At 46.4% G+C, this 23,784-nt stretch overlaps 1 protein-coding gene across 1 annotated transcript in view; it reads left to right on the top strand.

Annotated features, from left to right (window-relative positions):
* Positions 1-23,784, top strand: part of CDH13 (cadherin 13) — a 524,519-nt gene that overhangs the window by 100,856 nt on the left and 399,879 nt on the right. Inside the window, exon 2 of the mRNA XM_083164015.1 lies at positions 1,862-1,973. Coding sequence (XP_083020141.1) covers positions 1,862-1,973 — 112 coding nt within the window. The remainder of the gene's footprint in view (positions 1-1,861; positions 1,974-23,784) is intronic.

The following is a 23,784-nucleotide window of genomic DNA, read 5'->3' as shown; positions in this document are numbered from 1 at the left end:
TTCCACTGCTGATTATCGTTATCGGACAAGCGATATAGGGCATACCCACTGTGACATCAGCCAGCTGGACATACTGTCATTGACGATATACTGTAGGCAAAATTTGACTACAAATTCAGGCGACAGGGGGGTCATTATAGTGAGTACACACTAGACCAGCGGTTCTCAAACTGTGGGTCCTGACCCCCAAGTGGGTCCCGACCTTCTCAATATGGGGTCGCAACTATTCAAAAATCTGTTGAATTGTTTATTTTAGACTCCTCTCATCATTCTATGCCTCCACAATGCTGCCATGCAGGTGCTCTCTGAGGACTACACATGTTATGTGATCTTCTGCAGTAACTTTCTGGGGTCCCGTAATTATTTTTATTGTCTGATGGGGTCCCAGAGCAAAATAGTTTGAGGACCCCTGCACTAGACGATAAGCAATTATATAGTCACCGATATACAACAGTTGTCTTGCATATTGTTTAATAAAATCTTATTATGTGTGCACAAATCTGTCGTTCTATATAAAATAACGCAAAGCTTAGAATTGGTGGCCCATTAGCTAAGCTATTTTTGCTGGTCTTCCTGAGAAATCACACATGTGGGATGCTATATATGAACCCAGCGCTGCAAAATGCATTCATGCTACAAAGATTTGTATGTGCGGATCTGCAGTAAATATGGCTATGGTATGGCGTTTGCCTGCGGCAAAGGTTACGCCATTAGGGTTCCTCATTTGTTAAAACATGATTTACTGTGCCTGAAGATGATGTTTTATACATTGAAGCATTGCTGCTGTACTTCTGCTTTTTAGTGTTTTATTACCATGTCTCACCGAACCTGACTCCTGCTGAGGAGATGTACGAATGCACCGGGCTCTGAGCCCAATTCAGATCCATTTGGAGGGCGGCAAATTCACTGGGAGTGTTCAGGGGTGACTGGTATTTGTTGGTCTTCCCCACAAAATGGTGGGTGTGCAGGAGCAGAGCCACGGCCACCAGCGCTGCTGCCCACCAAGTGCCCCACAAGCCACCAATGATCACTGCAATTGCCTAGTTTGCCTATGCCTAGGGCCGGCTCTGCATCCCAACATGCCTGGACACAGTGCAGGGGTAGTGAACATGTGGCTGTGGAACTATACATCCCAGCACGCACATCCACAACAACAGCCACACCCTCCGCACACCACATACCGCCTCCTATTTCCAGCCATGCACCTCACAAATCCCCCCCCACACACACACATGTACCAGCTCCTGCTGTGCCAGGTGCAGGAGTTGATGCGTGCCCTCTAGGTGCAGGGGTATTGAACATGCAGTTGTGGATCTACACATCCCAGCATGCTCTGACATTGTTTTGGGGGGGAAATAAAATTTTGGCTGGGCATGCTGGAATTTGTAGTTCCACAGTAGCATGTTAAATACCCCTGATGTATTATAAAACATGATAAATCGAAGAAACATATGCGTCTCAACCTTTTGGTTATATACAGTTTTGCAGCTGTCATGTTGCGCCAGTGTCGCCTGGCGCTGGCGGAGAACGACATATCATTGCGCACCTTTCAGGTCTCACCGTCACCAGTAGCTGCAGCTGAATAGAACATTGACCTGTATCCCAACCACAGCAATGGGGATAGAACATGCACTATGGAGGAATCTCATTTCTGAGGATAGAGAACGCTTTGTCTGCCTTTATTCAGAGATGCAGATGACCGTTTCTATCTGAAGCTCATAGCATCCCTTTAACATAACCTGTGAGTAAGCCGATGGGATATTTGTCAGGTTCCTAGTAAACTGGTAATTCTGCTGTCTGTGCAAATCTATCCGGTTCCCCAAGAGCTTGATGCTGACATGTTTCCCTTTGTCTCCCGCAGGTTCTGGCTTTCGCTGTCGCACGAGATTATGATTGCATCCCCGGATTCCAGCAGAAGATCTTCTACATCGAGCAACCCGTGGAATTTTTGGTGGACCAGATCGTCCTGAATGGTAGGAGGTCATAGTCTTCCTCTATAAAGGTTTATTTCTTGGTAGTGTTTTGGGGGCTTTGCGTTGTGCAGAGGGTGTATGACACGTACATTTTGATAACCGTTTGCAGTCACGGTAAGGAGGCTGATAATGATGGAATAATTCACGGTGAAACGCATTGTGTCGTCAACTGCCAACTTCACTGGTAAAGAGGGCAGGATGCAGGAGTGGATCCCAGAAGAACCGCCTGCTACCAAATCTGGGAGTCACCTGGAAATTCTGTGATCACTCCCTTGTAGACATGCAAAATGGGAACGTAGGCCTCAGCTAAGAAATTTGTTTGATTCGTGTTGCTTTTATCCAGTAGTATACCGGATGGGATGTACAAAGGTATTCATTCATGTCTATGGCGTGTACGGAATTAGGCTGCTGCCCTACAGGAGATATTGTAACATTAATATTTGCAATATTGCAGGTAATGACTTGACCACATGTCCTGTTTGAAAATGGACTTAGAGCTGCATTTGTGTTATGAATGAAGTTACTCTAAAGCAGAGCTATGGTCAAAGTGACAGACTTGAAGTAATGTATTGTTTTCAAATATGCATTTTCCATGAATGGGGGACAAATGGTAGGCAAGAATATTAAGCTTCTTCATGGGCAAACAAGCTGGAAACTCTATTCTGGTGTTTTGTGCTCTGGTCTTAAGTTGTGGATGTGTAAATTACATTTCCCAGAATGCCGATCTTTGGGGCTGGCACTACTCCTGGGCAAACCTGTGTAATTGCCTGGAGCAACCATGAGTAGAGGGTGTCTAGTACACCAATGGAGTTACATAACGTCACTCAGTGTTTTTAATACTGTTGTGGATCTCTGGCATCATCTAAGGTGGTGTTGGATTACCACTTGCAATTGAAGGTGGCTTCTTGGTAGTGAATTTATTAAATGTCCACACAACAATGCAATGGTTGAGGTCTTCTGCTAATTTCGGAGTCCCACAAACACCCCGCAGGGAGGGGTGTGTGCAGGGGATGAGTGTGTTCTACTGTTTTGTTAGTAGACCTACTGTAGAGCGAAAGCAGGAATTACATGGGGGAAAAGTATTGACTGAAGAAGTATAACTTTTCTGGAATGTATCTGTCATAATTGCAGAATGGTTCGTTACATAACAAGTGATTTGTGTTTTTGCTTCTGTTTCCATTTGAAGCATATTTTTATCCGTCGTACACTGTGTAACGTTTGTATAAATTGCATTATGAATCTGTAAATTGCTATTGATCATTTGCTCGTAAAAGGCTGACAATAATCCGACACTTTGTTTTTGTTGTGTTGCGAAGAGCGGGTTTCAATAGATCACAGAGCGAAATCAACAGCATTTTGTTCAATAAAAGTGTCTCTACCGAGGCGCCGGTGCCACCGCTACCAGCGCAATAAACTCCCCGCCATAGCACACAGTTCCTTAGGGCTTTATATTATTTTATATCTGCATGAAATAGAAATGTAAAATGTTCACAAAGTGGTTTAAATCCTATTGTTAGCTGAGGATACAAACATAATATTTTCAAATAAAAATCCAATCAGCCGCTTTTGTGATATTACCTGAGCTTTACAATATGATATAAAATTGACTGCAATGTACCCCGGAGGAACGGACGTTAAACCGACAGGCCACCAGTAGGAAAAAAAACAAAAATGGGGACATAAAATGTCATATATTCAATATTCCACCATTTGTGCAGGAGAAGTAAAGAAAATAGATTTCACTTTGCATACTAACCGGAGGCGGTCGGAGACGGTGGTCTCACAATTAGGAATTGAATTTTTGTAGAGCAAAAAATTAAAAAAATTGCAGATACAATATATGTTTATGGACATAAAGCAATGTGATTCAAACCACACACAGGGGGTTATTCTAATCCACTCTTTCTGACAAAATCCTTCTTAGACGGACAAAACCATGTGCACTGCAGGGGGGGCAGATGTAACATGTGCAGAGAGAATTAGATTTGGGTGAGTTATTTTGTTTCTGTGCAGGGTAAATACTGACTGCTTTATTTTTATACTGCAATATAGATCTCACTTTGAAGTAAAACCCCACCCAAATCTAATTCTCTCTGCACAAGTAACATCTGCCCCACCTGCAGTGCACATGGTTTTGCCCATTTAAGAAGGATTTTGTCAGAAAGAGTGGATTAGAATAAGGCCCACAATGTTGATTTCACATGGGTCAGGAAACATGGCATTCACCCATTCATTCCAACTTTTCAAGATGTCTCCTACAGTATTCTCTCCCTGCTGCGACCCAACCCAATCCCATGGCAGTCTCCCATGCGTCCCAACTTCTCGATTTGTCTCCTACAGTACTCTTTCCCCACTGCGACCCAACCCAATCCCATGGCAGTCTCCCATGCACCCCAACTTCTCGATTTGTCTCCTACAGTACTCTCTCCCCACTGCGACCCAACCCAATCCCATGGCAGTCTCCCATGCGACCCAACTTCTCGATTTGTCTCCTACAGTATTCTCTCCCTGCTGCGACCCAACCCAATCCCATGGCAGTCACCCATGCGTCCCAACTTCTCGATTTGTCTCCTACAGTATTCTCTCCCTGCTGCGACCCAACCCAATCACATGGCAGTCTCCCATGCGACCCAACTTCTCGATTTGTCTCCTACAGTATTCTCTCCCCACTGCGACCCAACCCAATCCCATGGCAGTTACCCATGCGACCCAACTTCTCGATTTGTCTCCTACAGTATTCTCTCCCCACTGCGACCCAACCCAATCCCATGGCAGTCACCCATGCGACCCAACTTCTCGATTTGTCTCCTACAGTACTCTCTCCCCACTGCGACCCAACCCAATCCCATGGCAGTCACCCATGCGACCCAACTTCTCGATTTGTCTCCTACAGTACTCTCTCCCCACTGCGACCCAACCCAATCCCATGGCAGTCTCCCATGCGTCCCAACTTCTCGATTTGTCTCCTACAGTATTCTCTCCCTGCTGCGACCCAACCCAATCCCATGGCAGTCTCCCATGCACCCCAACTTCTCGATTTGTCTCCTACAGTACTCTCTCCCCACTGCGACCCAACCCAATCCCATGGCAGTCACCCATGCGTCCCAATTTCTTGAGTTATCTCCTACAGTACTCTCTTCTTACTGCTGCCCAACACGATCCCAGGTTAATTGGGGTGACTGTGATGTTCGCCATTGCTGCTCCCACTCTAGTGCCCAAGGACAGAAAGTGATGACTCCCCTGAATATGCTGCAACCACTGGGGATGCAATTCCACGTTTAAGGGCATGTACAGTGAACATCACCACAACCAGACCATCAGCCACCCTCTGGACAATACTGTACACAACATGACTGGTCACAATGGGTGTCCTTAACATGGTCCTTCACTAGCATGGGCCCCAACAAGTCACTTGCTCCAAGGTCTCCTTGGCCCCAACCCAGCCCCAACTTTCACCATGTGTATGTGGCAGAGACTAATAAAACAAGAGACCTTACAAATGATGAACAGAGGAATGACAATAGTATGCAGTATGGATGACGACTGATTGTTAGCAACCAATAGCTTTGTCATGGGTGATGGAGGTCTGATGGATCTACACCATTGATAGACAAGAATCCTATCTTGCTATTGGTGTTGGACTGGCCCACCACTTAGATGGAACCCAACCCTGCGCCACTCATCCCATGCCTCCTTTCTCTGGTCTGCTGGGGATAACCATAAATGTTCTCCTCCAGTAGTTTCTTACTGTCGATGATAAGCACAGATGTTAAACTATAGAAGGGTCAAAAAAAGGCCTGCCTTCAATCCACTCAAACACCACCCACTTTATGTCAAAACAGTTCTTATTTTTGTGTAACCCTCATCCTCAAGACCGTCATGATGAAATTGTGATAGTTTGTAGATAGTTCCTCTCCAGCGTTGCCCCATACATACAGTGTACCACCGACTGGTCCCCAACTCTCCTATGCTTGTAGCAATATCCATTAAGATGATTTAATCGGCTGCTTATCTACTAATCTAATTCCGTGCACTTCACATACAGAAATGAAGATAAAAGATACAAATACAACACAAATACAATTGCAACATTAATGCAACACAAATACAATACAAATACAACATAAATACAACACAGATTCAAATAACAAATTCAAACTCTTTATACTGAAATGCTGCAAAAGAAGTTCAACAATTCTAGTAAACAGGAGAAACATATATATATATATATATATATATATATATATATATATATATTTATATATACCAATTATAAAATATTGAATGTCCTTTACTAACAAATTAAAATAATTTAATTTGGCACAAGTTACACGCCTCACCATTCTCATTATGTCCAATTTCTCACAGTGTTTAGATATTGTGTTGCAAAATGAAAAATTTGTATATTTTTTTGCTTGAACCCCTTTTGACCCTTATGTACGTTACCAATAATATCACCCACCCCCTGCCTATTATATATTTATTATTTATTAACAGTTTCTTATATATCGCAGCAGATTCCGTTGCGCTTTACAATAGGAGACAGTGATAAAACAAACTTGGTATTTACAGACAGACAGAGGTAGGAGGGCCCTGCTGCAAGCTTACAATCTATAGATGGTATTAGCCAATATGACTGCCACTCTGTGTATTTGTGGCAATAATTTATACCAGTGTTTTTCAACCACTGTGCCGTGGCACACTAGTGTGCCTTGAGCTGTTCTCAAGTGTGCCCCCAGATCTAGAGATGCCTAAACCAGTTTACAGTCACCACCAGTTCAACTGGTCTCTTCTTTTTATGTAAAGGGCCAATGTATTTTATTTTTGTTACCTGTGGGGACCAATATGATTGTTTTTTATATGGGGACCAATAGGTTTGTTTGTTTTTCTTGTGGGGGCCAATGTGTTTTGCCCTGTGGGGATCATAGTGTGCCTTGGGATTTTTTAAAACTTATTTAGTGTGCCCCAAGGTAAAAAGGTTGAAAAACACTGATCTATACTGGGATCTATTGTGTTATGGCCAGTCCTTAGTCAGCGCCGTATACTGTATGTATTTATATCTAGGGTTACTTAATGTGTTTTGTCGCTGGGTAAGCGTGTGGGACACTAATGGTGTTATTAGTATGTCACAGATAACATCTCTGCTGCCGCCCATGCTAATCATCTGCTTGTGTTAGAGCCGCGTAATTTCTAGAAGGTGCCATTAGCGATCCGAGCATTTTATGGCAAGCGCAGACATCTGTGTTGCTAATGGGTTTATTTAGCTCATTTTGCTGGATCACAACATGTTGCAGAGCTGATGGTTTCCTGTTTGTTGCTGTACTAACTGTCAGACTAAGAAATACTCAGAATCCATGTAAAGCTTGATTGGAAATCGCCAATTTCATTGACCACAATCACGTTGGTTACCAGTAGCGACCATTGGCGTCATATTACAAGCTTAAAAAAGAAATTATAATTTTTTTCTTTATATTCTGCATATTTAATAATGGGATCCTTTGATGATCATACAGATGTGTGTGCAGTGATTGGATTGCATGTCAACTGACTTTGCTATAGAGTTATAAAAGGTTGGAGAGAGATAAAGGAGACAGTGATAAAGCATACTTGCCTTCCCTCCCGGATTGGTCAGGAGGCTCCTGAAAATCAACTTCTGCTCCCGGCACCCTGGAAGGGTAGGTAAGGATCTTGGAGTTGGCCACAGGCCCCCCGCGTTCCCCCACAGCCAGCCTTGAAAATGGCCGATCTGGTAACTTGGCATTGAAGATTAGGGGAGGGACCATGACCAGGCAATCACGCCTATATCTGTTGTGAGGTCACAAACCCACTGCTTTGTTACAGGCTGTGTTTTGAAACAGTTAGGAGCTGTTTGGTTGGTACTTTATCTCTCTCCAAAATTTGATACATCAGTGATTAAAATTCTGTTTTGTAGCATCATGTCTACCCGGATTATATGTTGCCATGGTAAACTGCCGACAGACTGACAGGCTAGTTTACCGGTCTCTAAGCCTCTCCCGATGGCAGTGATGGCTCCAGCGTATACTTTTAGGTCTCAGTGATGCTTTGACAGTGGCTTGTGGCGTGGGCAAGAATCTCTCCCCATACATATCCTCAACCTCAGGTGACACATAAAAGAACCAGGTTGAATTCTCAGGTATTAAAACAGAACATATTGGGGAAAAAAGTTGTCTGGACCAATATCCATATAAGGGTCAGGGCAGGCAGCATAAAATCAATTACTGTAGATCCAGCATCTAGTTAGGATTCAGTACAGGCAGTAAACAGAACCAATGTAGATATCCAGGCATGTATGATGGCAAACAACAGAACCAGGTCCAATATTCAGGCAAGGATCAGTGTAGAGTTGTTAAGGGTCAGGGCAAGCAGAGAAAAGTGCAAGAACAAGGGGCCTTATTCTGATCGGTGCGGCCGGATCCGAATATGCGGCCAGGACCGTGCGTGCAAAACCCCGCCTTCCATACGGATCACCAACTCCGTCCGTACGCGGTAAGAAGCTGGCCGAAAGGACCGCACGTGTATTTTTCATGGAATACGCCTCCTCCATCTCAGGGAACCTCCCCCATCATTCGATGGTCGCAGACCATCGAATGCAGGACCGAGTGGTCCACCAGCTCCCGCAACCTCAGACCACACGGACATTTTTCCGTGCAAAAGCAGGGATCTGGGCGGGCAGCTGACATCCGGCGATGTCATATGTCCGCCCCCTACACGTGCATCACGACTGCATTACCATAAGTACGCCCAGCGTTTGTATGGAAACGCCCATGAAACGCGGGGCGTATGCATATGGTAATGAGCCCAAATAGCCCTTCACGTCCCTCTCCACCCCCTGTTCGGAGTGTTCACATTTCATGCGGGATTTGGCCGTACGCCCCGCTCGCACATGCGCAGAGACGCCTCTGCACATGCGCAGACACAAAACATCGGCGGCACGAACGCACGCTGATATTACCACACCAACCAGAATAAGGGCCAATGTTATGGATATCAGCAGTGCAAACCGAACTCTCTATACAGGTGCACTGCACCTATCACAGGCAGTGAATGCTCCATGAGTTTATCTCCTGTATCCGGATATTTCATGCTTTTATGCTCCACAATTTGGACAGGGTGCAGTAGCCAAGCAATGACCTAAATATCTCTCCTTCATACTATCCTGGTATGTAGGTACATATCGTATAGATGCATGTGTATCATTTAAAAGCCTTTATCACTTGTCAAGGTTCTTCTGAAGGTCGCATCTCAACCTCCAGGTGGACATCCAGCCGCTGGCTGCCGTCCCCATTTCCTGGCCGCCCTCCTTCCCACCGCAGTGACATAAACCGCCAAGACCTCCGCGCCATATGCAGAGGATCCCTTTCTAAACATTAATCTTGTTTATTCTTAACATGATTTTGTGGCTTTTCAGGGGATTTTTAATTGACTATAAATCAAACCCAACATGTGAGAAATGAAGGCAATTAAGAGGAAAGCATTTGGCCATGCATTCTGCATACCAGAGTGGCGAGTATCCGAGCGGTGATTTAAATGTCAGAATGAAGGGTGTTTTGACCCGCGCTGAAAAGCTTTAATTCCGAGTCTAATTAATGACTGACCCTTTGTTCTGCTGGTTGATGGATTATAGGTTACATCAGGATGCAGAATATCTTAGTGCCGCTGTAGGTCTGCGCGCAGTGTTGTCGCACTTAGTACAATTCCAATTTAATGTAATTGTTTTACGCCGTGTCAAGTTGCAGCTTCGGTGACCTGTCTCTCCCATTTTACGTTGATTGCGAGCAGCCCCCGATGGGTTAAACGGTTGATCTATTGGACACCTGTGGAGTCCCCAAATAAGATTTAATTTATTTAAAGGCCACTAGCATTAATGCAAATTGTGTAGTAGAAACTGAATCCTACGGTATTAATATTACTTTTCAGTATCTCTAATGGGAAAATAACTCGCTTAGCATTATTAAAGGTAGTCATTACAATAATAAATAGCCCAAATGCATTCATTGTAAGGAAGTGTTCAATCAAAGAAAAAGCATTCTCTACATATCATGGAAAATGTGCTCATTTTAATTGCTTTTAAGTATCGTTAGCTTTGTATAGGGTTTCATAGGGTTGTGGTTGCCCAGAAATCTCAGATTATGATAATAATAGCAATGGTATATAATATGATTACTAGAGCTGACATCACATTGTGCAGTGTAAGGGACAGAGTGGATCAGCTACACATGCCCAGTGGTAGCAGCTTCTTCTACCAAGTTTGCTGTATGTGTGTGGATCTGATTCCTCAATCAGTGCACTGGACTAGAGAGCAGCTGCCAGGAAGAAGAGACAGGAGCTTTACCATGAGGTGGGAGAATGTGAGCTTAGAAAATGCAGTACTGGCTCTATTATGTTTATGTATTTATTATGCTATGTTTAACCTTTTCCTGACCACTTATTTATATTATGCATATGTATGATACAGCCTGTACTACAGATCATCTATAGTGTTAGATGTTATTACTGTAATCCATACAGGATAGAATGTATAATGACCGATGTGTACATTTAATGTCCAGGGTCATTACTAGGTTCTAGGTTGTACAGCTCCCCCAGACATCCGCACTTACCCCAATGTTCCCCAGAGGGGGAGATGGTGGACAGCGCTTGAGGCACAGATGAGTATCACTCAGATCCCCTTTTATTGATAAATGAAGGCAGATTACATTTTATGTTCATGGGTGTCTTCGTCTTATTTATTTTTTACACAGATCACTGATTAATTATCAGATTGTGGTAAAATTGTGGGAAATATAACACAATATGCTTTAAAACGCGGGAGAGATAAAGTACCAACCAATGTGCTCCTAACTGCCAAGTTACAGGCTCTATTTGCCTATAGAGTGTAAGCTTGCTAGCAGGGCCCTTCGACCTCCTATGTTTGCCTGTTATTACTAGGTTTGTTCTATCACTGCTGTTTCCAATGGTAACAGCATTGAAGCGCTATATGCGACACTGTTACATAATGATTTCCCTCTGTTTTATCTCTCTCCTAGCTTTCATATTTCCCCCATAATATGTTGCCCCCTATGTTGGATCGCAGGGCTCAATTTAAGGTTTTAAAAAATGAAAGGCATTATGATAAACATGCGACGGACTCCATTGCGTTATGTCTGTGGCGGAGGATGGCCAGCTGTTTCTCTAATTGGCTAAGGCGTCAGGCACACGTTCAGTGTCGGCTAATAAGCCAGCTTTCCACAGTGCTGGAAGCCTCTGATTAACTACAATTATGTGCTCGAGATCTCTTAGCAGACTATTATAGCAAGCGTTTCACTGAGATACAATGTTAACGAGAGGTATCCGGAAGATAGGTCAACAGTCAAAGGTCGACACCAAAAGGTCAACATGCAGAAGCTTGACATTAACGAAAGGTCGACATACACAAGTTAAACATTGTTTAAAGGTCACAAGAAGAGCGACATGTCAATTGTCAACACATGAAATGGTCGACATGAAGTTTTTCATGTTTTTTTTTCTATTTTGTTGGTCTTTTTCATTCTTTACCATCCACTTGGACCCAGATTGGGAACGGTAAAGTTGACTAAATCATGATGACGGAAGCAGACACTATTTCTGGGTCCATGTGCTCAGTTGTCAATATTTGACACCAAAAATAACGTGAAGAACCCATGTCAACCATTGCCATGCCGACAAGGAGAGACAGGCAGCCTGCCATGAGGTGGGAGAATGTGTGCTTACAAGTATTTATTTTTCTAGACCCCCATAGGTATTCAGTGTCTGTCGAGCTCCTTATTTTTGGCGAGCTTTGTTGTTTTCTCGACGAGAGGTTGGTTTCTTATGAGGTTACCTATTCATTGTCTAGTTTTCTCGACTTGTCGAGCAGAGCTCGCCTGATTTGGTTTTAGGTTTCCTCAACTGTCCAGTTCAACATTTCTCAACTTGTCGAGTTATTTTCGGTAAAATATGTCAAGATACTTCCTGCATCCTATTCAATGTCAATGTCATCTGACCTCGACTGTTTGAAATCACTCTTCCCTCAAATTTAACTCGACAATTCTTTCTGTCGTGACAGGGGAGTTTCTCTTGTTGCATGTCCAAAAATTGTGTTAAGTGTATATGCAGGAATCCCTAATGTTTGTAGTGCTTATCTTGACTTCTGTCTTTTTGTTTCATTTTTCATTTGCTGCATGTTTATATGGTATGTTTTATTTCATTATTCCATTGTCAGCATCAGTTTTCAGCTTGTATTATTATGCATTTGTTTAAATGATTCCATTTGCCATATAAGAATGATTCACTTTTTTTCTGCTCACCTTTCACGTTCACTGTGCTGGATTTTGCCCATTGAAAGTCTTCTGTATACATGTATTTGTGTCTACTTCTGGTTTGACCACCAAACACCTATGTTTAGGTCCCTTGTATCCATGCTGGGGCAGAATTACCCAGGATTCAATGTTTGTTGTTGCCATTCTTTTGTTTACTTCTCCCACAATGCACTCTGTTTACTTCAGAGCTCTCACTTCTGTACTGAGACTTCATTGCGCAGTCTGCTGATTTGGAAATGGATTTTATAGGAGAATTTGCATTTTTAACAAGATATCTACTTTCATGTCATTGACTACAATAATGGAGCCTATCTCAATCACCACTTTCCTCTTTGAACTTTTTGTGGTCCGACGTTGTCATCAACAATAGGGGAGAACTCGACCTGTCGAGCTAAATTTTCATGTTGAGCAAAACAAGAAAAACAAATGCTTGACAATTTGGACTGTTACTTGTGGGATTGAATACCCCTCTATGTCAGAGTTTTCCTAACTATGTCATTACAGTCCAGGTATTTAGGATATCCATGCTTGAGCACATGATAATTAGTTATTACTATTTATGCAGTTGCTGACCTGGCTTATGGCTCTCCATAGTATGATGTGGTCAGAGGTCACCAGGGCCAGCAACAGAAATCTTAGGGCCCCGTACAGCATAGCTGCCTACCCTCCTGCATTCTGCAGGAGACTCCCTGAAATAGCAGCAATCTCCCTCTCTCCCTCGATAGTCTAGCAATCTCCCTCATTTCACTTAGCCCACATTACACTGTTATATTTCTCTATCATCCGTATGGGATATTGGGGATTTCATCATAACATAGGGGGGGAGAAGAGAGGTATCCGCAGGAGACAGGCACATAGAAGCTCTTTCACTGGGTGTACTGGCTCCTCCCCTCTACTTCCTCCCACATGACCAGTTTAAGAAAATGTGCCCTCAGGAAAGGGTGCTCACTGTGAAGCTCCAGTTTCATTTCTTTATTATTTTGGGTCTGCTGTTTGTGCTTAAACAGCATTCCTGCATTGTGGGAAACCAGGGGAAGGGTTCAATTGCTGGCCTCTTCAGGTATCAAATTGACCCTGCTGCAGGACCACTGTCCTGAGAGGGGGGAGATTCTCTAACAATCGCGGCACAGCTCCGCTCCCCTTCGCCACCCATCGCATACATAATTATCGCATATGTTCTAACATATGCAATAATTATGGCAACGGACAGCTCTTGTGTTAAGAGCTGTCCTTTGCGGTGAGAGTCGATGAGTCCCAGCGGCTTCCCCCCCTCCCTTACCCGGCGCTGCTGCTGCGCCGGGCCCTCCTCCTCCCTGCACCCGGAAGAGGATCATAGTGCAGGGAGGAGGAGGTTACAGGTCCGGGCAGCACAGCTCTGTGCTGCCCAGACACAGGTGAGGGGGGTCGGTGTGGGGTGATGGGAGGTCGGTGCGGGGCGGCAGTGGGTTGGCTTCTATGGGGCATCGCCAGATTTTACTGACGATGCCCTCCGCCGCGGTATCCTGGCGGGTGATGCTTAGAGCATCCCAAAATGAGGTAAAAAACAGATAACGGTGTTTTTACAGCATTTTTAGTTTAGAGAATCTCCCCCAGGGTGTTTGCCACCACGGTCGCTTAGATGTCAGCGTAGCTCACCCCCAGCATGCTGCACACCCCTGGTTCAGCCCGACAACATCAGTGGTGAGTATGACCCAGGGTTTCCTCAGTGGGCACCCCGGTATGTGATGCAGCAAGATGGCGGTGGCGATCGCGGCATCCCTGCAGGGGCCACGCAGCCCTGCCACAGACTGGATATAGGTGCAGCCACTGTACCCCAAATGCAGTTCACCGCATTAGGGCTAATTATGCCCATTTTTCAGTATAAATATGTAACCCCCAGTGCTATGCACTGGGCAGGTCTTGCTCAGAGTGGGACCTGACCTCTGAGATCACCAAACTAACAGTTTACTGGGCTCTGTAATCACCATTATTCACCTCCTGGGACACTCCTCGGCAGGGGGGAGGAGAGGGAGTTCTGCAGCAGTGACAGCACAGGTTTTGGGCGCTTTTAACCTTGTGAAGGGTTAATAACTGCAAGTACTGTATATATGTAATCCTCTGATGTTATGTATGTTACCAGCTCTCTCCAATCTGAGAGATAGGTTTTTGGCAGTGGTGTAGCTAGGTGCCTCGGTGCCCGGAGCAGGGGCATGTTTTGTGCCCCCCCCCCCCCCCGATTTGTAGTAGACGGGCTCTTGCGCGACGTAACGCCAATTACACATAAGGTCACACATGATGCCCATTACATACTATATAACAAACCATAATGTCCATTACACATTTGACACATAAGTGCCACTTACCTACATGCTCATTGCTAGAAACCTCATGCTCAATGCCAGGGTCTTCATGCTCGTTGCCAAGCGGGACTAAATACCTCATTGCCAAGGGGTATGCAGCCCGCTCTCCGCTGGATTGAATTAAGTCTCCCGCTGGACTGCTAGCCAATAGGCGCTCGTGGTTCAGCAGCCACCAAAGCTGCTTCTGATTGGCTTACGTACACGTTTACACTTCCCCTTAGTAAGGGTCCTTCCTGGGACCAACACTGCAAGCTAGCAGGGTTGGATTTCCTGATCACTGGACCCGGATTAATCTTTTTTCACTGAGCCATAATCTGTGTTAGCACTAATACCCCATTATTGCCATGATATCAGCAAAGGGTCTCGGTGAAATACGTTTGTGTAGCCATAACATACCATGTGGATGCAGAGGCTATGTGAATATACATGGACTGCAGCAGACATTAGTGATATCTTTGCACTACCCCTAATGATAAATACAGTAGAAGAGAAGCTGTGATAACCTTTGATCAGGCAAAAACAAAAATTCTGGATATCAGTGCTTCATAAATAGACACCCTAAGGTTATAATTTTACATAAATAAGTTTGCCTTGGAGTCAAGGTCTTCTGTTGAAAGGCATGAATGATCCTCAGCTCCTCGGATAGGCAGCTATTGACAAGGCAGCTATTGAAAAGAGGCTTTCTATCAAACAGTGGTGAGACGATTACTACTGTACCTTGAAGCTGGTGGAGCAGTGGTTGGGGATGTGTCTTCCACCTCGACATGCTCAGCCTGCAGCTCCCGCCTCAGGTTCTCCCTCAGGCACTCCGCGGTCACCGCTCCATTCCCTGCCATATATGTAAAAATATCGATGGTCATCCATTGCATAGTTTAGCACTATCGATGGCCAGTTGCAGAATTGCCATCGATAACGATGGCCATCCCTACAAATGAGGTGCCTGAAGTGGGGGAGGATTTAGATGAGCCCTTACAGGACTCACAGCCTGCACTTACACTCATTATGGCCATTAGGGATGTGTTAGATCTCCCTTTAACTGAGTCTATAGTGGGGATCCATTCTTTGGAGCCCAGAAAAAGCAGCCTATTGTTTATCCAGAACAGGCTGATTTGGAGGACATATTCAAGGCGACTTGGAAGTCCCCAGAACAACGTTTTAAACTTACCAAGCGGTTTATGTCTGCATTCCCTTTCGAGCCGGCTGGCCAAAAGGTGTGGGAGGAGCCTCCTGTTGTGGACACGTCCTTATCACGCAAGGTGGTACAGCCGGTACCATGGTCCTCGTCTCTGAAGGACAGCTCTGTTAAAAAGGTAGAAGCTACCCTTAAGGCTGTTTATACCGTTAGCGGCGCATGTCTGCGCCCAGTTCTGGCAAGGTGCTGGATGGCTAAGGCCATCCACACCTGGGCCTCCCAGATACTGGAAGGTTTGTAAGGGGACATGACTGTGGCGCAGGTTACAGAGAAACTGGGCCACATCCAAGATACAGCCAAAATGCTGGGCGATGCACAAAAAGAATTAGGTGCAATAAATGCACGCAATTCAGCCATGGCAGTCTCCGGACGCAGAACCCTCTGGCAACGCCAATGGGCGGCTGACGCTGATTCGAAGCGTAGCGAGGAAAATCTCCCTTATACGGGGAGATTGTTTGGGAGCGAGTTGAATGACCTGATTTCCAAGGCTACTGCTGGGAAATCAACATTCTTCCTGTCTACTCCCACTGTGCACCGCCAGCCCTTTGCAGGTCCGGCGCAGCAGTAGTTTCGGGCCACCAGATTCCGCCAGAAGGTGAGAGGTGGCTCCAATGCGCAGAGGGGTTCTCGGACAAAGTTCTGTAAGGCCACAGCCTCTGCAGTCCAGGATCGTAGCTCCGGAGCTACGACATCCAAGCCTTCTGCATGACCACCACGGGTCATACTCGAGGTGGGAGCTCGTCTGCTGGACTACGCCCAGGTGTGAGAGGCTTCCTGTACCAATCCTTGGGTGCGGACTCTCATTTCGCAAGGCTACAAGCTAGAGTTTGCAAAGCCACCCCCGCACAAGTTCTTCAAGTCAGGGCTACCAGCTTTGGAAGAGACTCAGGCCACCCTGTTACAGGCGATTCAGAGACTATTACTGTCTCGGGTAGTTATCCCGGTCCCTCCTCGGGAAAGGGGCAGGGGTTACTACTCCAACCTTTTTGTAGTACCAAAACCAGATTGTTTGGTAGGGCCAATTTTAAACTTAAAGTCTCTCAATCCATTCCTTAAGGTAACTACTTTCAGGATGGAGTCCTTCGGGCGGTCATAGCAGGATTGGAGCAAGGAGAGTTTCTAGCATCTCTCAATGTGAAGGATGCTTACCTGCACATCCCAATATGGGTCCCACATCAGGCATTCCTGAGGTTTGCTATTCTGGAGGACCATTATCAATTTCAGGCCCTTCCCTTTGGTCTGTCCACTGCACCCCACGTATTCACAAAGGTGACGGCGGAGATGATGGTGTTACTCAGAAAGAGGGGGATAAACATCATACCCTATCTGGACGACCTCCTTACAAAAGCCAGCTCGGAGGAGGCTATGAATCTGGCAGTTCAGGTATCTACACAGGTACTTAGGTACTCTTTACCTAGGACGGCGCCCATCGCGGGCATCGCGTCCATCGTATGCACTAAAGTAACGGGTGCGACGCGACCGACGCGATGCCCGCGATTTCCCATAGGGATCAATGTTAAATTTTTCAATGGACCCGATTTTTCAGTTCAATGCCTCAATGCCCGCGATTTAGCCATAGGAAACAATGTTAAATGGGCCACAGAGCCCAAATAGGCACCCTTAGCAGTGAAATGTCCCCCACAATTGTTAACGACACCCCACGATCCACGCGAACCCGAAGCGTGGCGAGCGCAGCGGTACGCGTCCTCCGACCTTTTCATACCCCCACTATCCACGTCGGAGTGGAGTTGAGAATAGAATAGTGTGGCGAGCGCAGCGAGCCCCGCGTGGGGACGCGGATACCTTCACAGGTAAACGCGGCCCTACGCGGGCTTCACAGGTATCCGCGTCCCCTCGCGGGGCTCGCTGCGCTCGCCACACTTCGGGCTCGGTGGCTCGCTGCGCTCGCCACACTATTCTATTCTCAACTCCACGCCGACGTGGATAGTGGGGGTATGAAAAGGTCGGAGGACGCGTACCGCCGCCCCTCGCGGGCTCGCTGCGCTCGCCACGCTTCAGGTTCGCGTGGATCGTGGGGTGTCGTTAACAATTGTGGGGGACATTTCACTGCTAAGGGTGCCTATTTGGGCTCTGTGGCCCATTTAACATTGTTTCCTATGGCAAAATCGCGGGCATTGAGGCATTGAACTGAAAAATCGGGTCCATTTAAAAATTTAACATTGATCCCTATGGGAAATCGCGGGCATCGCGTCGGTCGCGTCGCACCCGTTACTGTAGTGCATGCGATGCCCGCGATTTTTTACACCCGATGACCGCGATGGACATCGTGGGCACCGTGCTAGGTAAAGAGTACTGGTACTTATTGCACACCGGTGGTTACTGAACCTTCCCAAGTCCTCGCTGATCCCATCGCAGCGGCTGCTGTTTCTGGGCACGGTACTGGGGAGCAGAAAGTCTTTCTGCCAGGGGACAAGGTTCAAGCGCTCCAGATCCTGGTGAGCAGTCTATACTGGCTGCGGTACAAGTCTCTGTCCATCAATGCATCTGGGTCCTGGGCAAGATGGTTGCCTCTTTCGAGGCGATCTCATATGGGAGGTTCCACTCCCGTGTGTTCCAGTTAGACCTCCTAAGCAAATGGTCAGGATCCCACCTGCAGATGCACAGGAAGATTTTCCTGCCCACGATATCCAGGGAATTACTGAAATGGTGGCTCCATCCTCCAAACCTGCTGGTAGGCAGGAGGTTTGGGATCCAGAATTGGATTCTGCTAATGATGGACACCAGTCTCCAAGGATGAGGCGCCGTGATGCTGACTTTCCAAGGCAGGTGGTCCCTTTGGGATTCCAAATGCCACATAAACAACCTGGAGTTGAGAGCGGTGTTTTACGCCCTCCTGCAAGCTGCACCTTGGCTGGAAGTTCAGGCGGTAAAAGTCCAGTCGGACAATGCAACGACAGTGGCATTTATCAACCACCAGGGAGGCATGAGAAGCAAGTCCTGCATGAGGGAGGTCACCAAGATCCTCAGTTGGGCAGAGGCTCATCTGACTGCGTTGTCGTCACGACCTTCACCCGGGGGGGGGGGGGGGAATGGAGCCTGAAAGAGCAAGTCTTTGCACGCATTGTGGATCGGTGAAGAAACCCACAGATAGATCTGATGGCCCCCAGGCTCAACAAGAAGTTGGCTTGGTACTGCTCCAGGACCAGAGATCCTCAAGCGGAGGCAGTGGACGCACTGACAACACCTTGGTGCTGCGACCTGGTGTATGTATTCCCGCCAATTCCATTACTACATAAGGTTCTAAAAAAGATAAGATCCGACGGAGTGGAAGCAATTCTGTAAGCTCTCGACTGGCCTCACAGAGCGTGGTACGCAGACCTTCAAGCCATGTTAGCGGACGACCCTTGGCGCCTCCCTCAAGAAAGGGACCTGCTCACTCAGGGTCCCTGCATCTGCAAGGCCTTAGAGCAACTATGTTTAACGGCCTGGAGGTTGAGCGGCAGATTCTAGCTCACAAGGGATTGCATGCGTCAGTCATCTCTACGATGACTAAGGCCAGGAAGCCAGGAAGCCGGTGACTTCTGCACATTATCACCACATTTGGAGGAGTTGGGCCTACGTTTAGGTGCCTTGAAGGTACAGATTTCGGCCCTCTCCATTTTCTTCCAGAGGAAATTGACCTCTTTGCCGGAGGTCCAGACTTTCCTGCAAGGGGTGCTGCGTATTCAACCCCCCTTTGAGCCGCCTACACCTCCATGGGAATTGATTTCTTGGTCTTAGATTTCTTGCAGTCTTCTTGGTTTGAACCCTTGAACTCAGTGGAGTTAATATTCCGGACATGGAAGACAGCCGTTCTGTTAGCTTTGGCTTCAGAATGGAGGGTGTCAGAGCTGGGCACTCTGTCTTGCAAGAGCCCATACCTTATATTCCATGAGGATAGGGTGGAGCTCAGAACGAACCCACGTTTCTTCCAAAGGTTGTTTCGGCCTTTCATTTGAACCAACCTAGTGTGCTTCCAGCAGGTGGGCCTCACTCGGAGATCCCTGCTACGTTGGATGTGGTTCGGGCTCTCAAGTTGTACGTCCAGAGGACGGCTAGGCTTCGTAAAACAGATTCCCTCTTTGTTCTGTACAATGCTCAGAAATAAGGTCATCCAGCCTCAAAGCAATCAATTGCTCGCTGGCTTTGTACTGCTATCACACAGGCCTATGCTGTGGCTGACCTGCCTGGCCCTGATACTGTTAGGGCTCATTCTACCAGGTCAGTGGGTGCATCTCAGCTGCACGGGGTCTTTTGGCTCTGCAGCTATGTATGGCAGCTACATGGTCGAGGCAACATACATTTGTCAAATTTTATAAATATGGCACCATTGTCGAGGAGGACATTCAGTTTGGGAATGCGGTACTGCAGCAATCTCTGCACATTCCCGCCCGTCACTGAATCTTGGGTATAATTCCCATACATTATGATGAAATCCCCAATATCCCATATGGATGATAGAGAAAATAGGATTTTAATACCTACCGGTAAATCCTTTCTCGGAGTCCATATGGGATATTGGGCGCCCGCCTCAGTATGGGATCTTGCTGCCTTGTTGATCCTGAATAATGGATCCTGTTACTGTTATCTTGAATTACAGTTATACTGTTTCTTGACTTCAGGTATATTGCCAAAATTGTTCTTGGCCATTGTTGTGTTACGGGTGTGCTGGTTGCATGTCACCACTTTAATACATACTGGGGCAGATGTGTTTAGCCTTAACAAGAGATAAATGCAAGGGTGATAAGGAGAGATAAAGGTCCAGCCAATCAGCTCCTTACTGACTTTTTTCAAACACAGGCTGTAACATGGCAGTTAGCAGGTGATTGGCTGGACGTTTATCACTCCTTATCAACCTTGGATTTATCTCTTGTTTAAGCTTAACAGATCTGCCCCTTTATATGTTAACACATAGTTATATCCTTTTCTCATTTACTTTCCATTCCTTCAGGCACAGTTTCATATTAACTGGTCTTGTGGGAGGAAGTAGAGGGGAGTAGCCAGTACACCCAGTGAAAAGCTTCTATGTGCCTGACTCTTGCGGATACCTCTCTTCTCCCATACGTTATGATGAAATCCCCAATATCCCATATGGACTCCGAGAAAAGGGATTTACCGGTAGGTATTAAAAGCCAATTTTTTTTTTTTTGGGGGGGGGGGGGGGGGGAATGAATAAGAGACAGATACAGTTACATTGAATCATCAGGACCATCTCCTAGCACTTTAGCAAGTATAGTAGCTCTTACTAACTGTTTTGGGGCTCATCTACATTTGGATATAAGTCATTTTAAAAGATTCCTCTCAGATGTAGCAGTACAGACCCACGCTTCTGGGTGCCATGTTCACAAATTCTTTTCACAATCTCTCCATATATGGAACTCGACATGCCCTTTGGGTGGAGCATGACACGCCCCCTTAATGGGGTGCTTTGCAAAATTCTATTACCAACTATAATCTCCCTGAAACTAGTTTTCAAAAGTAGACAAGTATGCCGTACAGTGATGTCTCTCGGGCCCCCCGCCCTTCATCCACCATCAACCCCGCCCCCACCCATATGCTAGAATATAAACAGCCAGTGACCTGTACACATTACTGGACCACTAACACATAAACACACAGATACGCATACAAACATATATAGCTACACTAGGGCCGGCAACAGAAGTCTTGCAGTCCAATTCACTGATATCTCTGGTCCTCCCCTCCCCCCCCCCCCCCCCCTTGACCCCAGACCCTCACATTACATAGGGCAGTGGTTCCCAAACTCTGTGCCATGGCTCCCTGGGGTGCCTTGGGACTCTTGCAGGGGTGCCCCGGGTTGCTGGTCCAGGACCAATTAAAATTATTTATGGTTAATTATTTATGGGCAAAACCAGTGCTGGTGGCTGCCAATCATAAAATGTGTACAAACTGAAGCAAATCCTGCCCTTTACACATAACTGACCCTAAGGATCGCATATAAACTCAATCTACTTAATGTTTTATTTATTCCCCTTTTTTTGTGGCCTAGAGGTGCTGTGAAAAAAATTCTAATACTCTAAGGTGCCGTGATTCAAAAAAGATTGGGAATCCCTGACATACAGAATATTATCCATGTATTTATTTTTTAGCTGCTCAGAATGAGTGCTAGACCCTAGGTACCTCCAGTCTGTCCTGGCTGTTTCTCCTGCAGACAATGCACTGCTCCTCTTAGGTGGAAAGACCCGGACTGCTACAACAACTGAACAGAATGGCAGGAAGGAGGGCACAATGTTGTGCAGGTTCGTGTGTGTCGGTGTGAGGTAACTTATAGCCACTACAGGGATACAGAAAGGTGACCTGGGGTAGGGCAAAAACTAGGGCCCCTGTCACCTTGGTTGGCTAACTATAGTCATACATTTATAAACGTATTTGGTCTGCAGTTTAACAAAAAAAAAAGTAAATACAGTAATACATACAGTACATACATAAATACACACACACATATGCACATGAATTGGGTATGGGTAAAAACCGGACCCAGACATGACCCCGGACCGCACATCAAAATCCTCTGTCCGGAACATGTAGTGTCCGTTCCAGTGGGGTGTCCCATCCTGTCACCACGGAGAGGAAGAGGTGGAGAATAAATCCTCCCTGTATGGTCCGGGGCATGTAGCAAAACCGGAACGGTCCGGACCACACAGGGAGGCTGTAATCTCCCCTTCCCCATGTCCCTAGTGAAAGCTATCACAGGAATCCCCCCGGACAAGACACCCCCAGGACGGGACACCCCTGGACTGGACACTACAAGCTCCTGACTGCAGCTTTTGATGTCCGGTCCGGCGTTATGGGGTTTTGTCCGGGTCTGGTTTTTACATAGCCCCCATGAATATATAGTCACACATACTGTACTGTATATATACATTCCCTCCAACTTTACCGATTTTGTACCGAACTGTACAGGGTGCATTGCGGGTCCTGGCCAGTGTGTGTCGCGCTGTCGTCACGTGGCTCCTGCCCGGACCCTCCCGCACTCTTCCTTGTGGGCCCGTCGGCGCATGCGCTGCTGAGAATACTAGACGCCATGGAGCAGGAGGACTTGGGATCACCTGTGGCGGCTTGCAGGACGTGGCGCAATGCGGTGAGAGGGGAGTGTGGTTCAGTGGCACTAAATAGGCATACACACACTACACTACACATTCGGAAAGGGGGCGTGGTCCATGACCACCCAGGCTTTACCCGTGGCCACTCCCTCTTTCCGGATGTGTACCGATTTCTGCCCTTCAGATGTTGGAGGGTATGTATATATATACTGTCACACACACATGCATACATTTACACACATATAGTTACACACCTACTCACACAGCCACACACATGCGCACATTCACACAGTCACAATTCGTACACACACAAAAAGTGTTAGTACACTTGATAAAGTCGCGTCCTCTGCCACGAAACGTTGGTAAACTACACCTGTCGTGTATTTCTTTACGAGTGCCGCAGTCCTCTCTCTCTCTCTCTCTCTCTCTCTCTCTCTCTCTCTCTCTCTCTCTCTCTATATACATACATATAGCAGACCGTTCTATGTGTATCTTGTGGTGTGAATTCATTTACAGTTCTGTATTTATGGTTTCTCTGTAGACATGTGTTTGGGCTAGGCAGCGTTCTATAGCGAGAACCGTTATGTTTCATGTTACAGTAGCTGGGAGCAGAAGAGCGAGTCTGTGACTCAGATCAGGATTCTTGAAAGTCCACAGAGCGGACCCTCCACAAAATACCCCTACACAAGGAAACGGCGAATGTCGGATTCTCCTAACGAGATCTTCCGGGAATGCTCACACCAAAAACTACCAGCCAAGATCAAGGACATTTGTGTTGTAGGGCATTTGCATGCGTCTGCCATGCGCATCCCAACTCAGCTTCATAGTAACTGCTCTCTTCCTTGGTTTTGTTGTGATTTTCCGTCCTCGGGAAGCAGA

Source organism: Crinia signifera, chromosome 11, assembly GCF_055691185.1.
Source record: "Crinia signifera chromosome 11, ASM5569118v1, whole genome shotgun sequence".
NCBI lineage: Eukaryota > Metazoa > Chordata > Amphibia > Anura > Myobatrachidae > Crinia > Crinia signifera.
The sequence above is the reverse complement of the archived record's forward strand: the minus strand, read 5'-3'. Positions and strand labels throughout refer to the sequence as shown.